Source organism: Hypanus sabinus, chromosome 7 (assembly GCF_030144855.1).
Source record: "Hypanus sabinus isolate sHypSab1 chromosome 7, sHypSab1.hap1, whole genome shotgun sequence".
Taxonomy (NCBI): Eukaryota; Metazoa; Chordata; class Chondrichthyes; order Myliobatiformes; family Dasyatidae; genus Hypanus; species Hypanus sabinus.
The window spans coordinates 33,356,996-33,378,213 of NC_082712.1; the positions used below are offsets into that span (position 1 = coordinate 33,356,996).

Here is a 21,218-nt window from a genome sequence, read left to right on the forward strand (position 1 = left end):
CAGCTTTTCAGTGTCATTTAGTGATTCTAACTATGAAGCTGATTCGTAGCATTGGAAATCCCTGCTACTCATAATTCGACTCGATGGCCAATTCACAGGGGAGAAAGTCACTCGGTGCATCAGCAAATATTATGTTAAATCCACAGTCAAGATAACTGTGAGATAACCACACAGCTCAATTCAGTGGATCTACTACAACTCATTTAAACGTTTTGCTGATAATTGCAGTCTGGCTCCAGGTATAGAAAGTAATGTCCTTGTTTTGTAGCATCTGGATGGTGGTGCAGAAATTCACTTTTGCAATCTCTGCGTGCTGTTCAAACAGTCTTTGTTTTGCTGAGCTGGTCAAAGGATTGAGGATAAAGTCCAAACAAGAGAAATCCAAAGTAATTGCTGGAAGAACTCAGCAGACCAGGCAGCATCTGGGGAAAAGAGTAAACAGTCGACATTTTGGACCGAGACCGTTCATCAAGACTGCAGGGGAAATGAGAAGTCAGAGCAAGAAGGTGCGGGGAACGGGAAAAAGAACGACAAGGTGGTAGGTGATGTGTGAAGTAAAGAGCTGGGAAGTTGATAGGGAAATGTAAATCTGATAGGAAGGTGTAGGTGACCATGGATGAAAGGGAAGGGGGAGGAGCACCAGAGGGAGGTGATGGACAGGTAAGGTGAGAGGGGGAAATGGAAAAGGTGAAGGGGGAGTGGCAGATACCAGAAATTCAAGAAATCGATATTCATGTTATCAGGTTGGAGACTAACTAGATGGAATATAAGGTGCTGCGCCTCCAGTCTGATTTGTGACCCCATTGTGGCAGTAGAAGAGGTCATGGATTGACATATTGGAATGGGGAGTGGAATTGAAATGGGTAGCCACCGGGAGATCCTGCTTTTTCTGACAGTTGAAGCATAGGTGCTTGGTGAAGTGATCTGCCAGTCCACATTGGGTCTCACCAATATGCAGGAAGCCACACTGGGAGCACCAGATATAGTAAATGATCCCAGCAGGTTCACAGATGAAGAGTGAAAAGCTGGAAAGTAACCCAGAAAGAATGGGTGGCTTTGTTGATGAACCCAGTAAGGTCTATATTGTTTCAGTTCTTATCCATCCAGTCCAAGCTGGAGACTTGTATATTTCTGCAGCTGTTGTGACTTCTCTTCCTGCTTTTGCATGTTTAATATCCCCCAAGGGTCTACTGGTTTACCTGTACTTTTTTAGCTGCTCAGCTGTGTGTTACCCTTAGAAAACACAATCTGTAAAACCCACCATCATTTTCCACTTCCAAAACACCAGACTATACCCTAACAACCTCTCACCGAGTATCCAACGTGCCTGTCTGTTCATCTGGCATTCAGATCAAAATTTTCTCTGGCCAAATTACAGGAGGTGTGAAGCTACAGACTGACCTAATTGCAAGCTCCATTCCCTCGCCATTGATTTGATCTTTCTCCCTAATCTGAGGCTGAACCAGACTATTTGTATTCTTAACTCTTAAGTTTCCAGTCACAAATGTGAAGAATTCCTAAACTGTTCGGTTCCACCTCTATAGCATCACCTCATCCTCAATCACCACAGGCTCATCTTCTGCACCAATATATTTCCACACATCCCTCCCCTAATTACATCTGGTTTGATACTACAGGACAGCTTTCCACTTTCTACATTTTATATTTAACTTTATCCAAAGCTTGGCTGCTTGAGCCAAATCCTGGTCGTCCTTTTGTCCCTCCACTTGCTGATAGCCGTACACCAGGGCCTGTCTAAATAATGCCTGATTTTAAAATTCTTAATGTTTGTTCTCACTTCCGTCCATGGCTTTGACTTTTTCTCTTTAATCTAATCCAGTCCATCAATTAACTTGAGATACCTGTGGTCTCTAGGCTTGGTCTCAATGCATCATTAGGTGTTGTCCCTTCAGGTAATATCTTCTCCCCTTTCCTCCAAACTCCAAATCTTTTCTGCCTCTTTACCTTTTTTTTTGCTTTATCCTCAAATCTACTTCTCCAACTGAGCCTTTGCCTGCCTATCTTTATATCTGCTGGTTTGGTGCTTTGTTTAATAAAATTTCTATGAGACATTTTACTATATTCTAAGTTTCCATTTATTATGACACTTGACCTTTTATGTGGTGTCCTTAGCACACCGTGAACTTCACAGTGCACATAATGATTGGCTTAACCTATCCCTATAGCTAAGGAGCTATCAGAGGTACTGATTTTTAAACTTGACCAAAGTAGCTACTGTGAAGGACGAGGAGAAAGGGCTGCTGAGGTTTAGTTTTTGAAATGAAAATTAAAAACTGCAGATGCTGAAAATCAAAAACAAAAAAAAAGATTCTTGATACTCTTCCACTTTTCTTCCCATGAATACGACTTGACCTGCTGAATATGTCCAGCATTTTGTCAACTTTTGAAATACTGTCACTGCTCTGATGAGCAGAGTTTGCCATGTGTATGCAGCTTAGACAAGAGGATTTAAAAACCTTTTTTCTCTGAATCTATAGGAACAAATGAATGAGAAATTGCTCCAAACTGTTCTGATCTTTTAATAATAATTTTATTTTGTGCAGCATATTACAAACACACATAATGAGTTAATTACCAAGTGGCTTTTGTTTTCAAAACAGGAAAAGAGAGCAGCTGGTGACCTGTCCTGGGCATAGCATATGGATGCAGTAATGAAGAAGGAACCAGTGTCTCTACTATCTTGGAAGCTTAACTAGATTTGGCATCTCACCAAACACCCAAAAAAGATGCGCTTTTGGTAGTGTCCTGACTGGGTACATCATGGTCAGGTATAGCAGTTCCAGCACACAGGAAAACAAGAGGTTGTACAGTAGTGTACACAGTCCAGTCCACCTTGGACACCTCCCTCACCATCACTGACGGCATCTGTAGGAGGCACTGCCTCAAAAACATGGTGTCATCAAAGATCTCCGCCATATACATCATGCCTCTTCTCACAACCATTGTTAGGCAGGAAGCACATAAGCTCAAAGACCCACACCACCAGGTCTAGGATCAGCTGCTTTGCTATGGTCATTAGGTTCTTGAGCTTACCTGCACAACCCTAAAGCTACCTCAGCAATGGAACCCGCCACAAACCACCTGCCTTTGCACTGCATAGTACAGTTGGCTCTCCTTATCCGCGGGTTCTGCATGCGTGGATTCAACCAACCGCGGATCAGGAAAACCGGAAGTTCTCTCTCCAGCACTTGTTGTTTGAGCATGTACAGACTTTTTTTCTTGTCAATTATTCCCTACAAAATACAGTATAAGAACTATTTACATTTACTTTGTATTAGGTATTATAAGTAAGTCGGAACAGATACATCCGGTATTATTTAGTGTCAGTTAGTCAAATGTTTGTCTTAGTATATAGTATATATTTTACCTTTCTATGCATATAAAACACTTAAGAAATGTACGTATTTCAATAATTAATCCACTGCGTTGCTTAGTAATAATTGTAGCTTTCATCGGGGCAGGGCCTTCACATGCTCCATTATTCTCTCTTTATCTTTTAAAATTGTTTTGATCGTCGACTGACAGTAGCCTAACGCTTTTCCGGTGATCGAGAGCGTTTCACCTCTCTCTGATCGCTTTATTATTTCAAATTTATTTTCAATCCTGATTGTTTTCTGGAACAGAGACACTGCGGGCAGGGGGTCCCGGAACCAATCCCCCCCACCCCCCTGTGGCTAAGGAGGGCCCACTGTACTTTTACACATGATAAACTCAATTTGAATCATCTTTTTCAAACAGTACTACAGGTCTCATGGTGACTTGCTTCCACTCTAGTTCTAAGGAGTGGAACCTGGGTTGTTTTAGTGGAGGTAGTCATTCTACACCAGCTATCTTGTGCTCTTTGCAGTGAGGTGTCACCCCAATGGCAGAGAGGTCCAAGAAAGGCAAGGCTTTTCTGCTGAGAATCAATGCAAATATTTGTGAGTATGTACTTGTTTAACTGTGTACAGACAAATTATCTTGAGCACTTTCTCTTGGACACCCTGTTTCTGCCTCTCTTTGCTTCATTCCCTCCTATTTCCGAAATTTGTTTCTCCAGCAACTCCTCCCCCCAACCACCACTGTCTGATTTTCTCAGTCAGTCTCTCCTTTCTTACTGTTGCCTGTTTTCCTCACCTCTATCCTGGCTGCCCCCACTCAATCTTGCTGTGCCCATGCCCACATAAAGCGAACCAACTCCCATTATGCCTGAGTCCTTGATATCTAGAAATCTACTGTTTGCTCTTTAAGTCAACCTAATAACTAGGCTTTTACACATTTGTTGTCGATAATTCCAAGAAATTTCTGTATAATTATGTTCCAACCCCCTTAGTCTCAGTCTGTGACCCCTGGACCTGTGCTCTTCACCTGGGGAAAACCCCTACAATGCATTTATCGTGTTTTGCCATCTAAGACTTTTGTACATTTCAATGAGATCTCCTCTCATCCTATTGCAATCTGAACAATACAGGCCTAGTCCAGCTAATCTTTTCTCAGACGGCAACTTGACATTCTATAAACCAGTCTGATTGTTTTCCATTGCACTTCCTCTATGACAACTTTTTTGAGGTAAGGAGATCAAAACTGTGCACAATATAGTCTCACCAGTTATTTTCAGCTTGATCTCTTTATTCTTGGATGCAAATTATCTTATAATAAAGGCCAGCATATTACTAGCTGCATCTATTGTATAAACTTTTCGTCACTTATGTACAAGGATGTACAAATCCTTTCATACATCAATGTTTGAAGAATACTTTTCTGTTTAATCATTGAAGTAGATGACCTTGCATTTTATTGGTTAATGTCTCACTTGGCCACTGATGTCACTCGGTACACGGAATAACCTTGAATTTGGGGCTTCTGCTGGCTGGTGATCTTTTGACTCCTGGGTTAACTGTCGGCTTCACTCCTCTTAAACTCATGAGGCCTCTGAAAAAGGATCTAGTACCTTCCCAGCGTATATGACAAATAAACTCTTTATTCTGTATGATGTCATTCTATATGGTATCATCCCTGATGACGATGGCGGCGTTTGTCATCGAAACGTCAGTTATAATCGATCTCTGGCTAGAAGCCCAAGGAAAGTTTATTCGTCACGAGGCCTCTGTTTCCCATGCTGCTCTTGTGTGGTGTCTGTGAAGTCTTAATATGCTTCTCCTAAGTCCCCTGAGCTTTTGTTTCCTGCACCTTTTGTGATTTGCCACAAAACACATAAATTCAGCAGAGCAAGACTGGCAGTCTGCATTTAAGGTGAGCTACAACCCAGTGTTTTCAAGCAGATCAGTTTTTATGCACAGAGTGCTGCTGCCTTGGAGTAACGGCCTTAGCAGTCATGCAAATTTTAACGTGATGAATGACTGGTTATATCGTTTAGGTGTTGGTTAGGGCATCCAGGAAACTGGCTGCTTTACAATACGCTGCCTTCGCTGATGGCTGTAATTTCATGTGTCATTGAAAGGACAATGGCGCTGATAATGCAGAAGTCCAGGAGAAAGTGGGGATCACAACCTCCTACCCTACAGACCAAAGTTCCACTAAGCAAGTTAACCTGCTACTTGAAGCTGATGGGTGTGCCTGGATTGTAGAAAAGCTGACGTTGTTTTGTTCTAATGGTGTTAGAGATTAGCTGTGTGCTTATTGAATAGTGGCATTGACAAGTGGACTGCTTTTCATCGTGTTTCTTGCTATTTGACCCATACGATGTTGATGTATGAATTTGAATCTCAATAATGCATTAAAGACTGATTATATACCGTGATCGTCATGGTAACGTAGTGGTTAGCATGACACTATTACAGCTCGGGGTATTCTAGAGCCTCTGTACATTCTGTCTGTGGAATGTGTGGGTTTTCTCCGGGTGCACCGATTTCCTCCCACAGTCCAAAGACATACCACATAGGTTAATTGGTCGTTATAAATTGTCCCAAGGGTAGGTTAGAGTTTGTTGGGGTTGCTGGGGCAGTGAACCTCGAAAAGCTGGAAGGGTCTGTATCAATAAAGTAAAAAGTAAATACATTCTTGGACAGTAAAGGAAGTTGTTTGCATTTGATATTAATGATGAATAATGAGACCACTGTCTGCAAATAGTGTAGAATAAACTGTTAGTACAATAATGATGTAGCTTTACTTATACTGAGTAGGGCACTGTCAAATCAGGCATGTTTCGTTGTGTATTTTTTTTCAAAATCTAACCTTTATTCAATGTAATATAAGTACCAGGAAAGTCATAACTTGTCATTAATGGGGAGTTGCATTGCTGCATTTTCATTGGGAAATTCTTAGAAACAGAAGCAATGATTATTTATGGTTCTCTGTCTATATGGAATAGTTTGACTTTAGCTTGCTGCCAGTTTTAATGTTACTACTCTGCTTCAACGTTCAGCTAGATCCTGGATTTACTGTCAGATTGCTGGCAGGTGGTAAGAGTGGGCTCCCTCACCTCCACCCCTCTGACTTTCAACACAAGAGCCCCTCAGGGCTGTATAAAGTCCCCTCCTTTACTCCCTGTATACCCATGACTGTGTCACCACCCACAGCTCTAATCTGCTAATTAAATTTGACAATGACACAACATTGATTGGCCTAATCTCAAACAATAACGAGGTGGTTTACAGGGAAGAAGTCATCTCTCTGACACAGTGGTGTCAAGAAAACACTCTCTCCCTCAATGTCACAAAAACAAAGAAACTGGTTATTGATTACAGAAGGAATAGAGATGGGTAACCCCTATTGACATCAATGGATCTGGGGTTGAGAGGGTGAACAGCTTTAATTTCCTCGGCATCCACTTCACGGAGGATCTCATGTGATCTGTATACACCACTTGTGTGGTGAAAAGGTACAGTAGCACCTCTTTCACCTCAGATGGTGTGGGAGACAGTTTGGTATGGGTTCCCAAATCCTAAGAACTTTCTACAGGGCCGCAATTGAGAGCACCCTGACTGGCTGCATCACTGCCTGGTATGGGAACTGTATCTCCCTTAATCGCAGGATTCTGCAGAGAGTGGTGCGGACAGCGCAGTGCATCTGTAGTTGTGAACTTCCCATGATTCAGGACATTTACAAAGAAAGGTGTGAGAAAAGGACCCGAAGGATCGTTGGGGACCTGAGTCACTCTAACCGTGATCTCTTCCAGCTGCTACCATCCAGGAAACAGTGCCACAGCATAAAAGCCAGGGCCAACAGGCTCCAGAACAGCTTCTTCCACCAGGCCATCAGACTGATTTGAATGTTTACTATGTTACATTGACTGTTCTATTTATTATATATCATAAATTACTACGATTGCACTTTTAGACAGAGATGTAATGTAAAGATTTTTACTCATGCATGCTGCAAAGAAATAAACTCAATTTGATTCTTCTGTTCCCCATGAACTTTACTAAAATCATCTCAACCAATGGAACTGATGCCATTGTGATCAACTGCTTTCACTCGTATTCTTTCCTTTTGTGAAGACAATCCAGCTCAAGGAGGTATTTAGTTTCTAAGTGCTTTAATTCCTTTCATGCATGCAGTCCCAGCACACCTGCACAGGTACCCGCTGCTACCTGGTTTGTACCCAAGTGGGCTTCAATTCAAACTTCCCAGACAATGATTAACTATTGTAAGTTATTATGGTTTAACCACATTAACTCTTATCTTTGTGCTGTTCCACACATTTTGCACAGTTAATTTTGAATAACTAGTGCAACATGTTCTGCTAACAAGTCCTATTGGAGAACTAATCCAATCTCCCAGAATAAAAACTTCCATTCCATTCCTCAATTTCATCAAAAAAATTAAATGGAGTATTTTACAAGCAAGAGTTATTAAATGAAGAATAATTGATCTTATAAGTATCCTAAAGTGTCCCTGAATTGTATGGAATGACATGTATTTGTGCAGACATGCAGGTGAAATGGGGGAAATTACAGCTGAGTGTGCTTGATATGTGTTTGGGGTACTGATGAAAACAAGTGTGGCCAGTGCCTCTGCACAGTCATAACAAAATATCTGAGATGGGGGAAATCATTTATCTGATTAACAAGAATGTCCATTCACTCTGTAATTGTCCCAGATCAGCTGAGGGATTTTAGGATGAAAGTGTCAGGTTACCAATGATAGGAGTGGGGCAATTACAGAAGTCCAACGACCAAGACCCTTGGAATTCTTTCCTTAAACCCTACCTCTTAGGTAGCTTTGGGCAAAGCCTACAGGGGTGTTTTAAATGAACGTTGGTGCTGTAACTGGCAGCATCATCTTTGTGAGGAATAGAGGAAGTGCCTACGTTCTTAGCCCCAGATAAGCCTGTGGAACGCGTTCTTTTCTTGACACTTTCTAAATCTTCTTATCTGGTTTGCAAAAATAACATAGCATGTAACCTTGAGTTGAGCATCCAGCATCAACTCCTCACCTTTGCAAAGGCAGCCTCCTTTCGGCACTTTGGTCCTGCCTATTCTTCATGTTCCAGATCTTATTTGCTTTCCCACTCTGTGGAACACTTATCCATTACTCCTTCCTGACCTTCATTATCTTAACTTGGAGATCCTTTCTGGCCCTTTCAAATCTCCTTATTTATTTTGTGAATTTCTCCCTATCGGCAGGCTTGCTATAAGACTATAGAACATCGGAGCAAGGTCAGGCCATTCAGCCCGTTGATTCTGTTCCAACATTCAGTCATGGCTGATTTGTTATCCCTCTCAATCCCATTCCCTTCTCCCTATAATCTTTGTCACCTTTGTTTATCAAGAATCTATGACTTGGCCTCCAAGGAGTCTTTGGATTCCACAGATTCACCACCTTCTGGCAAAAGAAATTCCTCCTCATCTCTGTTCTAAAGGGAGTCCTTATTTTCTGAGACTGTGCCATCTGACCCTAGACTCCCCCACTATTAGAAACATCTTCTCCACCTTCACTCTATTTAGATCTTGCAATATTCGGTAGGTTTCAATGGGACCTTCCTCCCCTTCCATTATTCTAAACTCTATAAGACCATAAGTACATGCCAAGAGCCATGAAAATACTCATGCATTAACCTTTTCATTTCCCAGGATCATTCCTGTAAGCCTCCTCTGGACCATCACTAATACCAGCATATCATTCCTTGGATAAGGGGCCTAAAACTGCTGTCAACCACCTTAGCCTTACACTGCCTTTTACTTCCTGAGCTCTCCTTCCTGTCCATGTCCCTGTTCTCCTTAAAACTCAGGTTTTGATAAACATTTGGTTACCATCCCAAATATTTTCTTTTCACTTCTCCATTTCTATTTTTTTATTCCAAGAAGTGCTGTCTTCCTATTATTTTTGCTCTACAGCCTTTCCTTAATCTAGGGAAGAGATTCATTCTAGGACTACACGCAACTTCATAAATTAGTTGAGGGGATTGCATTATCAAAATTCTGTTCCAATGCAATCTCCTTCGCGCTCTCACACTCTGTGTCTCTGTCTGTCCTTCCACTGGTTTATTTAAATTACCACTCATGGCAAGTAATATGCCTTTTGAGTGGATCTGAAAGGTCTTACATTTAAAGGAAAAGGGTATTCTTTCCATTCTCCTGACCAGTATTTCTCTCAAACACTGTCACTACCTATTATCACAATGCTGTTTTTGTGCAGGAGCAGTAACCAGACTTCATTGGCTGCAATTCCTTTGGGACATCCTCAGTTTGTGGTAGGTCATTGTATAAATGCAACTTCTTTATGTAGAACCAACAATAGAATAAAAATGCCTGTGTTTTAAAAAAATTTATAATATGTGCTGTGTTTGTGAGAATTGGAGGGCAAGCAATGGGAGGGACAAAATTACAAATAGTAATATTCCTCATTCAGGGTAGCAGCTTTATATGACTATCAGGCTTGTGAAGTCTGGAGCATGATGTACTGTACTGATGGTAAGGTTATGTTGACTGCTGGCCAAGGAGATTCTGATAGCATTATTTAGATGCCACTGAAATTACTTAATGAGCAACACTGTGCTGTGCGCCAGAATTTCTAAGCAAAATCTGTCTTGTTTGGAAATAGTTGCTCAAGTTAGGATGGACGGGTTGGGGTGGTGCGGGAGGGGAAGTGATTTTAAAAGTTAGTAGGTTTAACTTGAAAGGTAGATGCATTCCATTCCAGAGGCTAATTTGTAGAGTTAAACAAATGATTTAAAGTGTGAGGTTTTTAATCTATTGCTAAACGCTGCATGAAAATAATAACACATTTTGATAGCCATCCATGTCTCAATTTTTTTTCATTTCTCTGCTTTTTGATAAATATTACAGATTTACTAAAAGGTAAATAACTGAGAGCGGCTTAGTATGAATCTGTAAATTTTTTTTAAAGATCTTTTTGGATTGACAAGTAAGAATGTAAATTATTCATAAAGCTAGCAGTATCCACAGCAAAATGAGAATGAATTATTTTTCCACAGCAAAACTCATAAATGGAGTCTTTAAAGGCTTATATTTCCATTTCTGAGATGTGCCTACTTTTCTGTCACATTGACATCAACAAAGTGCTCATGTTTGCAAGCTGATCAGATCTGATTCTGTCATTCTCGTTATTTTTGTGGGTTTGGGTTGAGAATTCATAGCTTGTCAGATGGTTGTTTTGTTGTGTAATTACAGTTTTTGCCACAGGCTATCAGCATAATTTCCATAACATTTCAGCACATTTTGTTTTTTCTTTAAAAGCTACCAAAAGAAAATTATAGTAAAAATTGAGGTCTTAATTGCCAGCCTCCCTTTTTATCACATTCTATGAAGTGAATAGTAATGTTTTGTGAAACAGATCTCCATTTAATGAGAAGAAATGGCCTTTTCAATTTTTCACAGTCAACAATAGGATTTTTTAAACAATTATTTTTTAATATTAAGAGGATTAATTTTCACTTTCTTATCACAACTGTTCAATTTTATTTTGTGGTACATCTGATGTAGTCTTGAGGAGGCATCATAGTCTATTATATTTACAAACTTTTTATAGTAGACTTGGAATTCAAGGAGCTGTGAAATTTTAAATGACTATCTCTGTGTCCTCCCATTGGCTCTGGAGTTTAAATAAACTATTTAATGGGTGTCACTAAGTGTAGGCCAGTAGCTTATTGAGCTCCTCTTGATGCCTAGATCAATCAGAATAAGAACATGAAAGTTAATTAATTTTGTTATTAGCTTCAGTTGTTACTAAAGCAATAGGTTCCTTCTATAATAGAATTTAGAGTTTCAGCTTTTCCCTTGTGAACACACTAACAAGGTTCCACTCACTGTGCTGGGCAGTTGGTTATCACACATCAACCTTTATTGGTAAACATTTTAATGCAGATTGACCTTGGGTTAAGGAAACCAGCGATTAAATGTAAGAATGTACCTTTTTAAACTAATAAAGAAATGCCTGGGCAAGGCTGAAGGATTATGAACATAATTTGTGAGTTGTCAGCCTCTCTGTGTCCCACAACTAGAGTGCCTATATTGCTTTCTAAAAGTTATGAGTGGTGTGTAAGGATAGTGATAACCCTTACAGTGATTTACAGCGTCAGATATTCTGTGCTGGGCTGACCGGCATGACGATACGACTGTGAAGAGTGGCCAGCTGTTGAAGAATGTCTGATGGGCGTGGGAGTGTGAGGTTTTTAACGTAGTGGAGAAGCGCCGGGGTTGTGCATCTAAGTAATTGCTGTTGGAGCAAGCATGTAATAATCTTGGATTAAATGTGCATAGGTGAATAAAATAACCTGTCACTGCAACGAGGAAACAAAGGCATTCCTGCGCAGCAGAGTGAGAGATGAGTGGATCAACACCTTGCTAAGTGCCTGTGGCAACATTTCAACCCTAATGCCTTCAGTTGGGGGTTGACAACACAGCACGAAACACCAGTTCACATTTAATCAACGAAAGCCAAACTCATGAGCTGTCTATCACGAAGGCTGTTTTTATCCCTTTGACTTCATCACTCTGGAATGCTGTACCGTTTAAGTGCCTCATGACTGATCGTCTGAAGGAACTGCAAGCCTTCAGGATGCCACCACCTAGACATTGCGGTTAAGTCAGCTGCCTCTTCCTCCTCAAAACTTCAGCAAATATATCTGAGTGTTCAGTTGTTTTTCTTAGCAACTGCATTTGTGCCAGGGTTCAGTGATCTTAATTATTTAGTGGAGTTACAGAGACTTTACTGCACAACAAGAGTCCATTTGAAACAACTGGTCACTACTGATTATTTCACTCCACCTGCAGAGCTTCCGGACAAGCACTTGAGTTTCAAAGGCATTGGAGGCATGACCCAAATGTGGGTAAATGGGTGGGTGAGTGAGTGAGGCCTCCATTGGTCAGGGTCAACCATGGATGTCACGTCCTAGCTGTCTAGATATGCAAGCCTGGGCAGTATGATACGGAGAATAAGCTGTGGCCCACGTAGCAAGCTCTGATGAACCCAAAGAAATGGCAGCGGCCGATACAGTTTGGTACCGGCAGCGTTGCAGGAGTTGCCAGTCCGTGTTGAGCTTGACATGGGACTGCCTTAGGGTCTCTGGCTCTGATTTTCCCCTTGGGGTTTACTCTGGAGGCCTTCCTCATGAGTGGGTACAGCTGCAAGGCAGCAGAGGTTTGAGATCAGAGTCTTCCTTCTAGTTGAGCTGCCCACCACGGCTGTTGAGCCCCATCTGCTCGAACCGACTAGTTTTAAAGTGCCAGTAACCCACCTTTGCCCCCTTCTCCTGTCAGGTTCTGCCAGGCTTAGTAGCCAAGCCACAGGTGAAGGCCAGGAGCTGGACTTGGTTGTAAGAGGCTATTTGAGATGCACTCCATCAGGAGCATTTCATAGGCAGTGGGAGCTTGTCCCCATAACTACCCCTGGCTATAACAACCTTAAAGAACCAATGGTTATGGGTGCAATGCAGACAAGTGCAGTGGTTGGCATGAGTGTGTTGGAACAAAGGCTTGTTTCTGCACTGAATGACTCTATGATGTTGCTTCATGAAACCACATTTCATCCTTCTCCAGCTAACTTGCTTTTTATGCATTTACCCACTTTGACCACCACATGTAGTGGGAAATTTCAGTTATTTGTGACATTCCTGTATGCAGTCATGCCTGCATGCAGCAAAGCACAGCCAGCAATGAGGCATGAAAGGGGGAAGTAACATTTATGCCATGTCAGTACCAGGCAGTGAACGTTTCCAATAAGCGAGAGTCTATCCATCCTATAGTTGATACTTAATAGTCTTAAGCTTACCATGTACCCCATTGTCAATATCCTGAGGTGGTCCTCATTGACCAGCCACATCAATACTGTGGCTTTAGGGTAGCTCAGATATCTTGGCATAAGTGTCTTGCCTCCTAGTGCCCCAAGGCCAGTCCATAACTGCATTACACAATCAACAATATTCTCTGGGATATCCTCAATGGGATATCCTCTACTTGCCACGGTAAGTGCAATGCATGCTTCACTTTCTACTTGCACTCCGTCCTGTCCCACCTACAAAATGCCTCGTATGTCAGCGTGTTGTTCATCAACTTCAATTCAATGTTTATCATGCTCACCCCTCAGAGGCTTGTGGGTAAGATGTCCTCTTTGGTTCTCAGCACCCCTTTCAGTGACGAGATTTTGGACTTCTTGATGGAAAGACCCCATTCAGTCTGATTTGGTAACAACATCTCAAGCTCCATCATGCTGAATGCTGGTACCCCCCAGCATTGTGTGCTCACCCACTGCTGAATCACCACTGCACTGCCAGACCCAGTTCAAACTTCATCGTCAAGTTCACCGATGATACAACAGCCTCGGCCTCATCAGCAACGACTCGGCATTACAGAGTGGAGGTATAGAGGCTTGTCAGATCGTTCCAGATCAATAACCTGACACTGAACATGGGCAAGACAAGAGAGACGATGGTGGACTTCAGATAGGCTCAGGCTAACCACTCGCCATTGCACAACAATGGTTCTGCCACGGAGAGTGTGAAGAGCACAAATTTCTTTGGAGTGTGCATAATGGATGACCTCACTAGTGAAGAAGGCACAGCAGTGTCCACACTTGGAATAGACTGAGGTATTGAAGGTTCTCCACCCCCATTCTAACACTTTTTTACAGGACCACCATCAAGAATCTCCTTTCTGGCGGCATCATTTTTGTGGTATGGAAGCTGCAAGGCATCAAACTGCAAGACCCTTTTGGTACACTATGGCTGCGTTGTGCACCGTTTAGAGTTGTTGACCACTACAGCACAGAAACAGGCCGTTGGGCCCAGCTGATCCATGCCGAACTCTTATTCTGCTTAGTCTTGTTACAACAGGATAGAAGCTGCTCTTAAGCCTGAAACAAGCTTTCAGAGTTCTGTGTCTACTGAGTGGGAGCAGAGCGAATGCTGAGAGTGGGTGGGACTAATTCACAGTTAGTGAATGTCCATGAAGTGAATAATGTAGACCCTTATGCTATGGAGTGACAGACAAATAATCATTTCATTAAATACCTTGAGTTACCCTCTTTGGTAACCAAGACCAAGTTTTCACTGGTGAGTCACAGATAAAGGGATATCATTGTGAAAGAAGGATATCATTGTGAAAAAAGGGATATCATTGTGAAAACTCAGGTGCATAGAAATCTCTTCACTTAGGGTAGTGAATCACTCAGGTGTCTCTAAGGGTAGCAGAGGCTAGATAATTAGATGTGGGGATTAATAGTCATTTTAAAGATCAGGGAACTGAGGGTTAAAAGGAAGATGATTTGAGGCCAATGTGGAGCAGCTGTGGTGATAAAGAATGGTGAGCTTGGTTTGAAGGTCCTGGTGGCCTTTTCCCACACCTGCTTTCCTTTGTCCATGTAACTATGCCAAAAAAAATTATGGAGTGTACTTCAGGGAAAAATAATGACTTAACCATGAATCAACTAGACAATTTATTTAAACAAATGGCAGAATTTCTTCATAATTAAGTGATTAATTGGACTTGTATTTTAAGTGTTAATTGAAACAAATTACTTTCTATTAAATCAGTACTATACAGTGAAATTTCTTTGGAAAGGATAGGACTTGTATAAATCATGCATCAGTGAGGCATAACAAAATGCAGCAGATTACTTTGTTTGCTCCCTAAGCACGCTCTAATCACTTGTAATTTATAAAAATGACAGTGGCGGTATGAAATTTAGTGAGAGTTGGATTTGATCGTCATTACTGCCCAGTATTTAATATTTTCATTCAAGTCATTGACTGTATATCATCACCTTGGCTGCTGAAGCAGAAACGGATACTTAGAAATATCCAAATGGAGCAAATATCAGTGACTGAGATAAATGAGTTTCCCGGTACTTGCTGAACTGTGTGTTCGTGTGTGTATATGTATAATAGATAAAAAAAAGATAGCAAGATGAGTTTTATAAACTCAGTGAGCCAAATGAGGTATTTGTCAAATAAAAACTATGCATCACCTTCTCATACAGTACTGTGAAAAAGTCTTAGGCGCATATATACAGCTAGCATGGCCAAGACTTTTGCACAGTACTATAGTAATTTTTTGTATTGCACTGTACTGCTGCAAATAAAATAATTTCATGACATGTCAGAGATGATGATTCTGATATGGGTCTGTATGGACTGAGAGTGGGAAGGGGCAGAGAGAGGAGAATCATGATTGGGGAAAGGAGAGGGGAGGGAGCGGGAAGCACCTGAGTGACATTCTGTAATGGTCATTAACCCTAATGTTTGGAATCAAGTGACCTTGCCTGGTGTCTCAGGGCCAGGTGTGTCTGTACTTGCACCCCCCCTGCCCGTGGCACTCCTTCTCTGCCACCTGTCCCACACCCCTCCCATGGCGCTCCACCCTCGCCCTTCCTAGCATCCTTTAATCCCATCAGATTTACAAACTCTCTCTTCGCTTCACATTGACAAATGCATTACAGTGCAGAAGTCCTGGGCACCCTAGCTATATATGTGCCTAAGACTTTTGCACAGTGCTGTATAGTCAATATGCAGAGTTAATTCTGAAAGGTGATTGATATGACAATTATTTTAAAGTAGTTTTTAATAAAATCATATGGAGTTATGAAACTACAGGGACCATTGGGGAGAAATTAGGTTTGTATAATTTTGTAACATTCTACTTGTTGAAATACACACAATGTTAATAGGTAATTGAAAGCAAACAGTCGGAACATCTGGTATTTATAGTAGTGAGGTCGAATCTACACTCAGTGGCCACTTTATTAGGTACACCCGTACACCTTGTTAATGCAAGTATCTAATCAACCAATCGTGCGGCTGCAACTCAGTGCATAAAAGCATGCAGAAGTGGTCAAGAGGTTCAGTTGCTGTTCAGACCAAGCATCAGAATAGGGAAGAAATGTGATCTAAGTGACTTTGAATGTGGAACGATTGTTGGAGCCAGATGGGGTGATCTGAGAATCTCAGAGCCTGCTGATCTCCTGGAGTTTTCACACACAGAGGGTTTACTGAGAATGGTGTGGGAAAACAACAAAAAATAAATAAATTAATGAATGGCAGTACTGTGGGTGAAAGCATCTTGCTAAGTTGACGGGAAGGCAACAATAACTTAAATAGCTACAAATTAGAGCAGTGGTGTGCAGAAGAGATTTCTCTGAATGTACAACATGCTGAACCTTGAAGTGGATGGGCTTGCAGCCCCAGAAAACCACAGGCATACACTCAGTGGCCACTTTACTAGGTACAGGAAGGAACTGGAAAAAAATATATGGCCACTGTGTGTATGTTTAGCATGCAGGCTGGAACAATATGGAGAACTTGGTTACTGGTGAAGTCTAGTTTAATCATACATATGAGATTTATTGCACTGCTTCCTGCATGGGATGCACATTACTTGGAAGCTTTCTGCCATTGGGTAGGTAATGTCTCTTTCTCTTCACCACATCCACCAGGCATCTGTGAGATTGTTGGTCTCAGCACAATTTCTGTTGTTTGTAGATTACATTAATATACTGTAAATCTTTTGTGAGGACAAGACAACCTGGTTTAGAATCCATTGGCTCTCTAATGCTTAAGAAAAGAGGGCAGTCATCACTCTTAATTTTGCTGCAGTGTGGTAAATCTTGTCAAATATTTGATTCTGCTTATGGAAGCCAACCTTAATGCAGTCAGCATTGGTTAAGGATATTCTGAAAAGCTGAACGTGTGACATCTGTTCTTCCCTGTGGATCTTTAGTCTTTCTAAAAAAAATGCTCTGTCGTTTTCTCCCTATCAGTTTACTAAAGCTGGGCAAAATAATGAATGTGTGGTTGGTAAAGACAAAAGGAGATGAATAGTAATCTGCAGAAAGAAGTGGGAAAGAAGGTCACCACTGAGTATACTGTTCGGAATGGTTTTAAAATTATTTAAACTCCTGTTGTGCAATCTCTTCTGCAAATTGCTGTTCTGTGAGCTCTTTGACTTTAAATCACAGAGCTGTCCTTGTGTTCTGAAGTCTGAGAAGTTTGAGGAAATGGCTACTTTCTCAAATGAGCCAAAACCAGAAGAGTAAAACAATGGTGTAAACTACAGGCGTTGTTGGGCTGGCATACAGGGACCAGGATCACTGATTAGCGAGAAAAGTAAAATTCACATCGAAACCAAAGAAGAACTAAGTTTCAGACTTACCTTTATCTATCTATCTGTTTATTGTACCTACGGGTTAGTTTGCCATTCCAACTGGCTCCAGATTAATGTGGTTGATTCTTTAACTACCTGTTGAAATGCCCTGTGATAAGTCACTGAGCTGAGATGCTAATTGGGTTTGTCAATAAATGCTGTCTGCCTGGCAATAACTGCTGTTTCCAAGTACAAAAGTACACAGTGTAACAGAGAAATGGAAAATGGTAGATGTACTCAGCAACTCTGTTATAGCAGAGAGAAAAGAAACAAGAGTTAATGTTCCAGCCCTTTCACTTTTCAGACTTCATCACATTTTCTGGTTTTCCTTGCCATTTCTAGAATTAATTTGAATGCTGGCTGTGATTGCCCACACATGTTCACCCCGTCTTCGAGTTCTGCAACAGCAAAGCAGGCGATTTTTTGTGGCAGAACAATACACATATAAAATGCTGGAGGAACTCAGCAGGTCAGGCAGCATCTATGGAAATGGAATTAGCAGCCGACGTTTTGGGCTGAGATTTTCTCCTTCTTGTTTTCTTTCTCTCCTCTGAGTGTGGAGGACATGTCCAGCCTGACCTATTTGATGTGCCTTCTGTGGTAACTTCCACTTTACAAAAAGACCACTCGACAACTTGACGGCCAAAAGAGCATCTTTATCTGGGACGGCAAATGACATTTACAATACAGAGGCTTCCAGGTACCTCGTGCGCATGGGTGGAGGAACTGTATGCAATGCATACTGGGAGTAAAAAGAACAGAAATAAAGACCCCGCCAACCCCAGATCCCGCCTCTTGCTACCAACACCTCCCCGATTAGTATTAACTTTTAATAATACTCACATTACAACACCTTCCCCCTCAGCATTTTGTACTCCGACATTTGTCTGTTTTCTTATTCTCAAACTGCTCCCATTCACACTCTGAGCAGGACAACCTTGTGTACAGTTTCTCTGGTAACCTTGCTTTGCTCTTTCAGAGGCTGTCCACTTCCCCAGCCTCCCTGTAGCTTAACCAGCTGCTATTGTCTCCTTCTCAGTTTCTGACAAAGTGTCTTTGACCTGAAATGTTAACTCTTTCTCTTCCCACAGAGGTGTCCTGACGTCGAGGTATTTCAGCATTTTTTTGTTTTGTCCTGATTTGCAACACTGCAGTTTTTCTTTTATTTCGACCAGCCAAAATACATTCCTGTTTTATCCAATGGTTTGTGCTACTTTTAAAATACCCTCCATGAATCCAGTTAATACAATGTTGATTTCAAGTAAATTTCAAGTAAAAGTTAAGGAGCTCTGGTTGGGCATGGAGTGCTGTAGAAATTCATAAGAAAAAAAATGTACATAGGTGAAATTTAGTGTCCACGTTAAATGTAATCTGAGACTGCAATTTTGGGTTTAATCTTGTAAGGTGATCATTGTGATAATTTAAATTTTTGCCATGTCTTGTTCATCGTCTTAGCATCATACTGTTAACTGCTGCAAAGAACAACTGAAGAAAGATGAATGTGGGACCTAAAGAATTGAGGGAAATGAAGCCGATTCCAACTTCACTGAGTGCAGATTCAATACCGACTTCAGTAAGTCAATCCAAAGTTGCTGGGATATCAGTGATAATTTTTGCAGCATTTCCTGCTTTGGCATTGCAGAACTAGGAGACGGGCTGAACATGTAGGCTGAACATGGTCCGTGTCAGCTATCATGACCAGCATTTGACTGAATTCTGTAAATGGCAAGGGCAGTCAGAGCACGTGATTAAGTCTGAAACCTTGTCAACTAGTCACAAGGCTCCAAATCAAGTTGACTGGGACATTATTTCTGAAGCGTGATTGAACTGTGCTGCAAATTGCTGTAAGCAACCAAATTAAATTAGGAGGCAGAATTGGCCATTTCTCTTCCATTCTTTCACATCAATGCAGTTTGTATTCTTGTGCTCCATCCATCACGGGCAGGCATGCTGTTTCCCTTCCACTTCCCGCAAACCCTATCAGCATTAAATAATTCCAAGTTGAGATGGTTTTCAGGCACCCTACCATTGCAGTCCTATAATCACATCGGTTCCTTCACCTGCAGAGTGTGTCGATTCCGTTGATGTGATTTTTGTTCTGCAGACATTGGATATGAAGTGTTTCACAAACGGATCAAAATTTAGATTTTTTTTTGCAAAAATCAGAATTTAAATATCTTCAGATTTGTATCTGGAGTGGATTAGAATTAAGTTTTGGGACAATCCATAGTGATTGTGGGCAAGTTCAAACTGGTGGTTTGTCTTTGTGCATCAGTCAACAAATTTGTAGTTCTCTCATAAGTTTGAATTGTTTTTTAATGTAGGACTTCCATTGTGATAGTACTACCAGGATGTTTTAACAGCCAAGGTAATTTTGCTCATGGGAAGCAGAAACTCTGATCGTTACAGTCCAAAAAAACTGTTATTTGCTGACACCATGTATCACTACAGAAATCAAAAATGAGTGGAAGCATGAGGTTTGATTCAGTTTTACCTGTCTGGCTCTGCAATTTAGTACTGTGTGCATGTACTTGTGGCTTCTGAATGCACTCGGTCAGTGGTCTGGGCCGCAAAGCATGTGCGACCGAGCCGCGAGGAAACGGTATGATCTGACGATATGTAACGGTATGATCTGACGATATGTAACGATATGAGTCAGCTGCACCTTTCCTCATTCCCTGTCACGCCCACTTTGAACTTGAACGCACGTGAGGTCATCAGTCAGTCATTGACCTACAACTACTCAATGAGTAAAAAACAAACGTTGCTTGAGAGTTTCTTTGGAAGAGGTGGTAGGGGACATAAAAGGCCCAATGATGACGACCACGCAGAGACGGCTGAGGCCAAGACTACAAAAAAAAAGAAAGCTTCCTTCAACAGAAAATACGATGAGTTGTACCTTAGATATGGCTTTAACGCGATTGGTGACTCGCATGCTCCAAGCCCCCTGTGTCTGATATGTGGAGACAGGCTGTCTAATGAGGCAATGAAGCCCTCAAAACTTGAGTCCAAGCACCCTGCACTTAAAGACAAACCCGCTGAGTTTTTTTGAGCGGAAAAAACGTGAGCAAGCGGGACAGAAGCAAGTGCAGGGAAACAAGCCCAGGGCTCCCACTGATTCAGCGATATTTTATATGCTCATACGGGGAAAATATGCACTGTGTGTTAATATCCAAACATTACTTAAAATGTTTTGATGGTATTGACTTATAAGTGACTTATAATTGACTTATCACTATATTCATGCGAGGAAAATATGCGGTGTGTGTTTAATGTTAAATTCATTAGATAAGCCCTCTTAGAAATGAAATTGAGTGTATTAGCCACTTATAAGTGACTTGTAGCTGACTTTTCACCTATATTCCGGTCGTGATTAACATCCCCCCCCCCCCACCCCCCCATCGGCCGGTCCGCAAGAATATTGTCAATATTAAACCGGTCTGCGGTGACCCTGCACTAGGTGAATTGAGAGTGATCTCAGTCCAAGGGTAAATTCAGCATCAACAGTGTTAGGGACAAGAGTTTTGACCAAAGGAAGAAAACTGGCTGGAGTCGCTAAGCACTTAAATTCAAGGGTGTTTATTAGGTGTGTCAAAAATAAAACTTACAAATATTAGTGAAAATAGAGAAAAGAAAACTGCCAATGTTTACAAAAAGTTA

The 21,218-nt window shown here is 41.4% G+C and overlaps 1 protein-coding gene across 16 annotated transcripts in view; it reads left to right on the top strand.

The window, feature by feature from the left end:
• The window catches only part of LOC132396665 (microtubule-associated serine/threonine-protein kinase 4-like), a 398,948-nt gene that overhangs the window by 143,774 nt on the left and 233,956 nt on the right, over nt 1-21,218 (top strand). For 3 of the 16 annotated variants that reach the window (XM_059974433.1, XM_059974439.1, XM_059974435.1), the window contains exon 2: nt 2,622-9,655. The exons of 11 other annotated variants lie outside the window; for them this stretch is intronic. In XM_059974433.1, coding sequence (XP_059830416.1) covers nt 9,584-9,655 — 72 coding nt within the window. In that variant the 5' untranslated portion in view covers nt 2,622-9,583. Of the gene's footprint in view, nt 1-2,621; nt 9,656-21,218 lie in introns of those variants that run through there. 2 more of the 16 variants (XM_059974443.1, XM_059974438.1) reach the window with 2 other exon arrangements.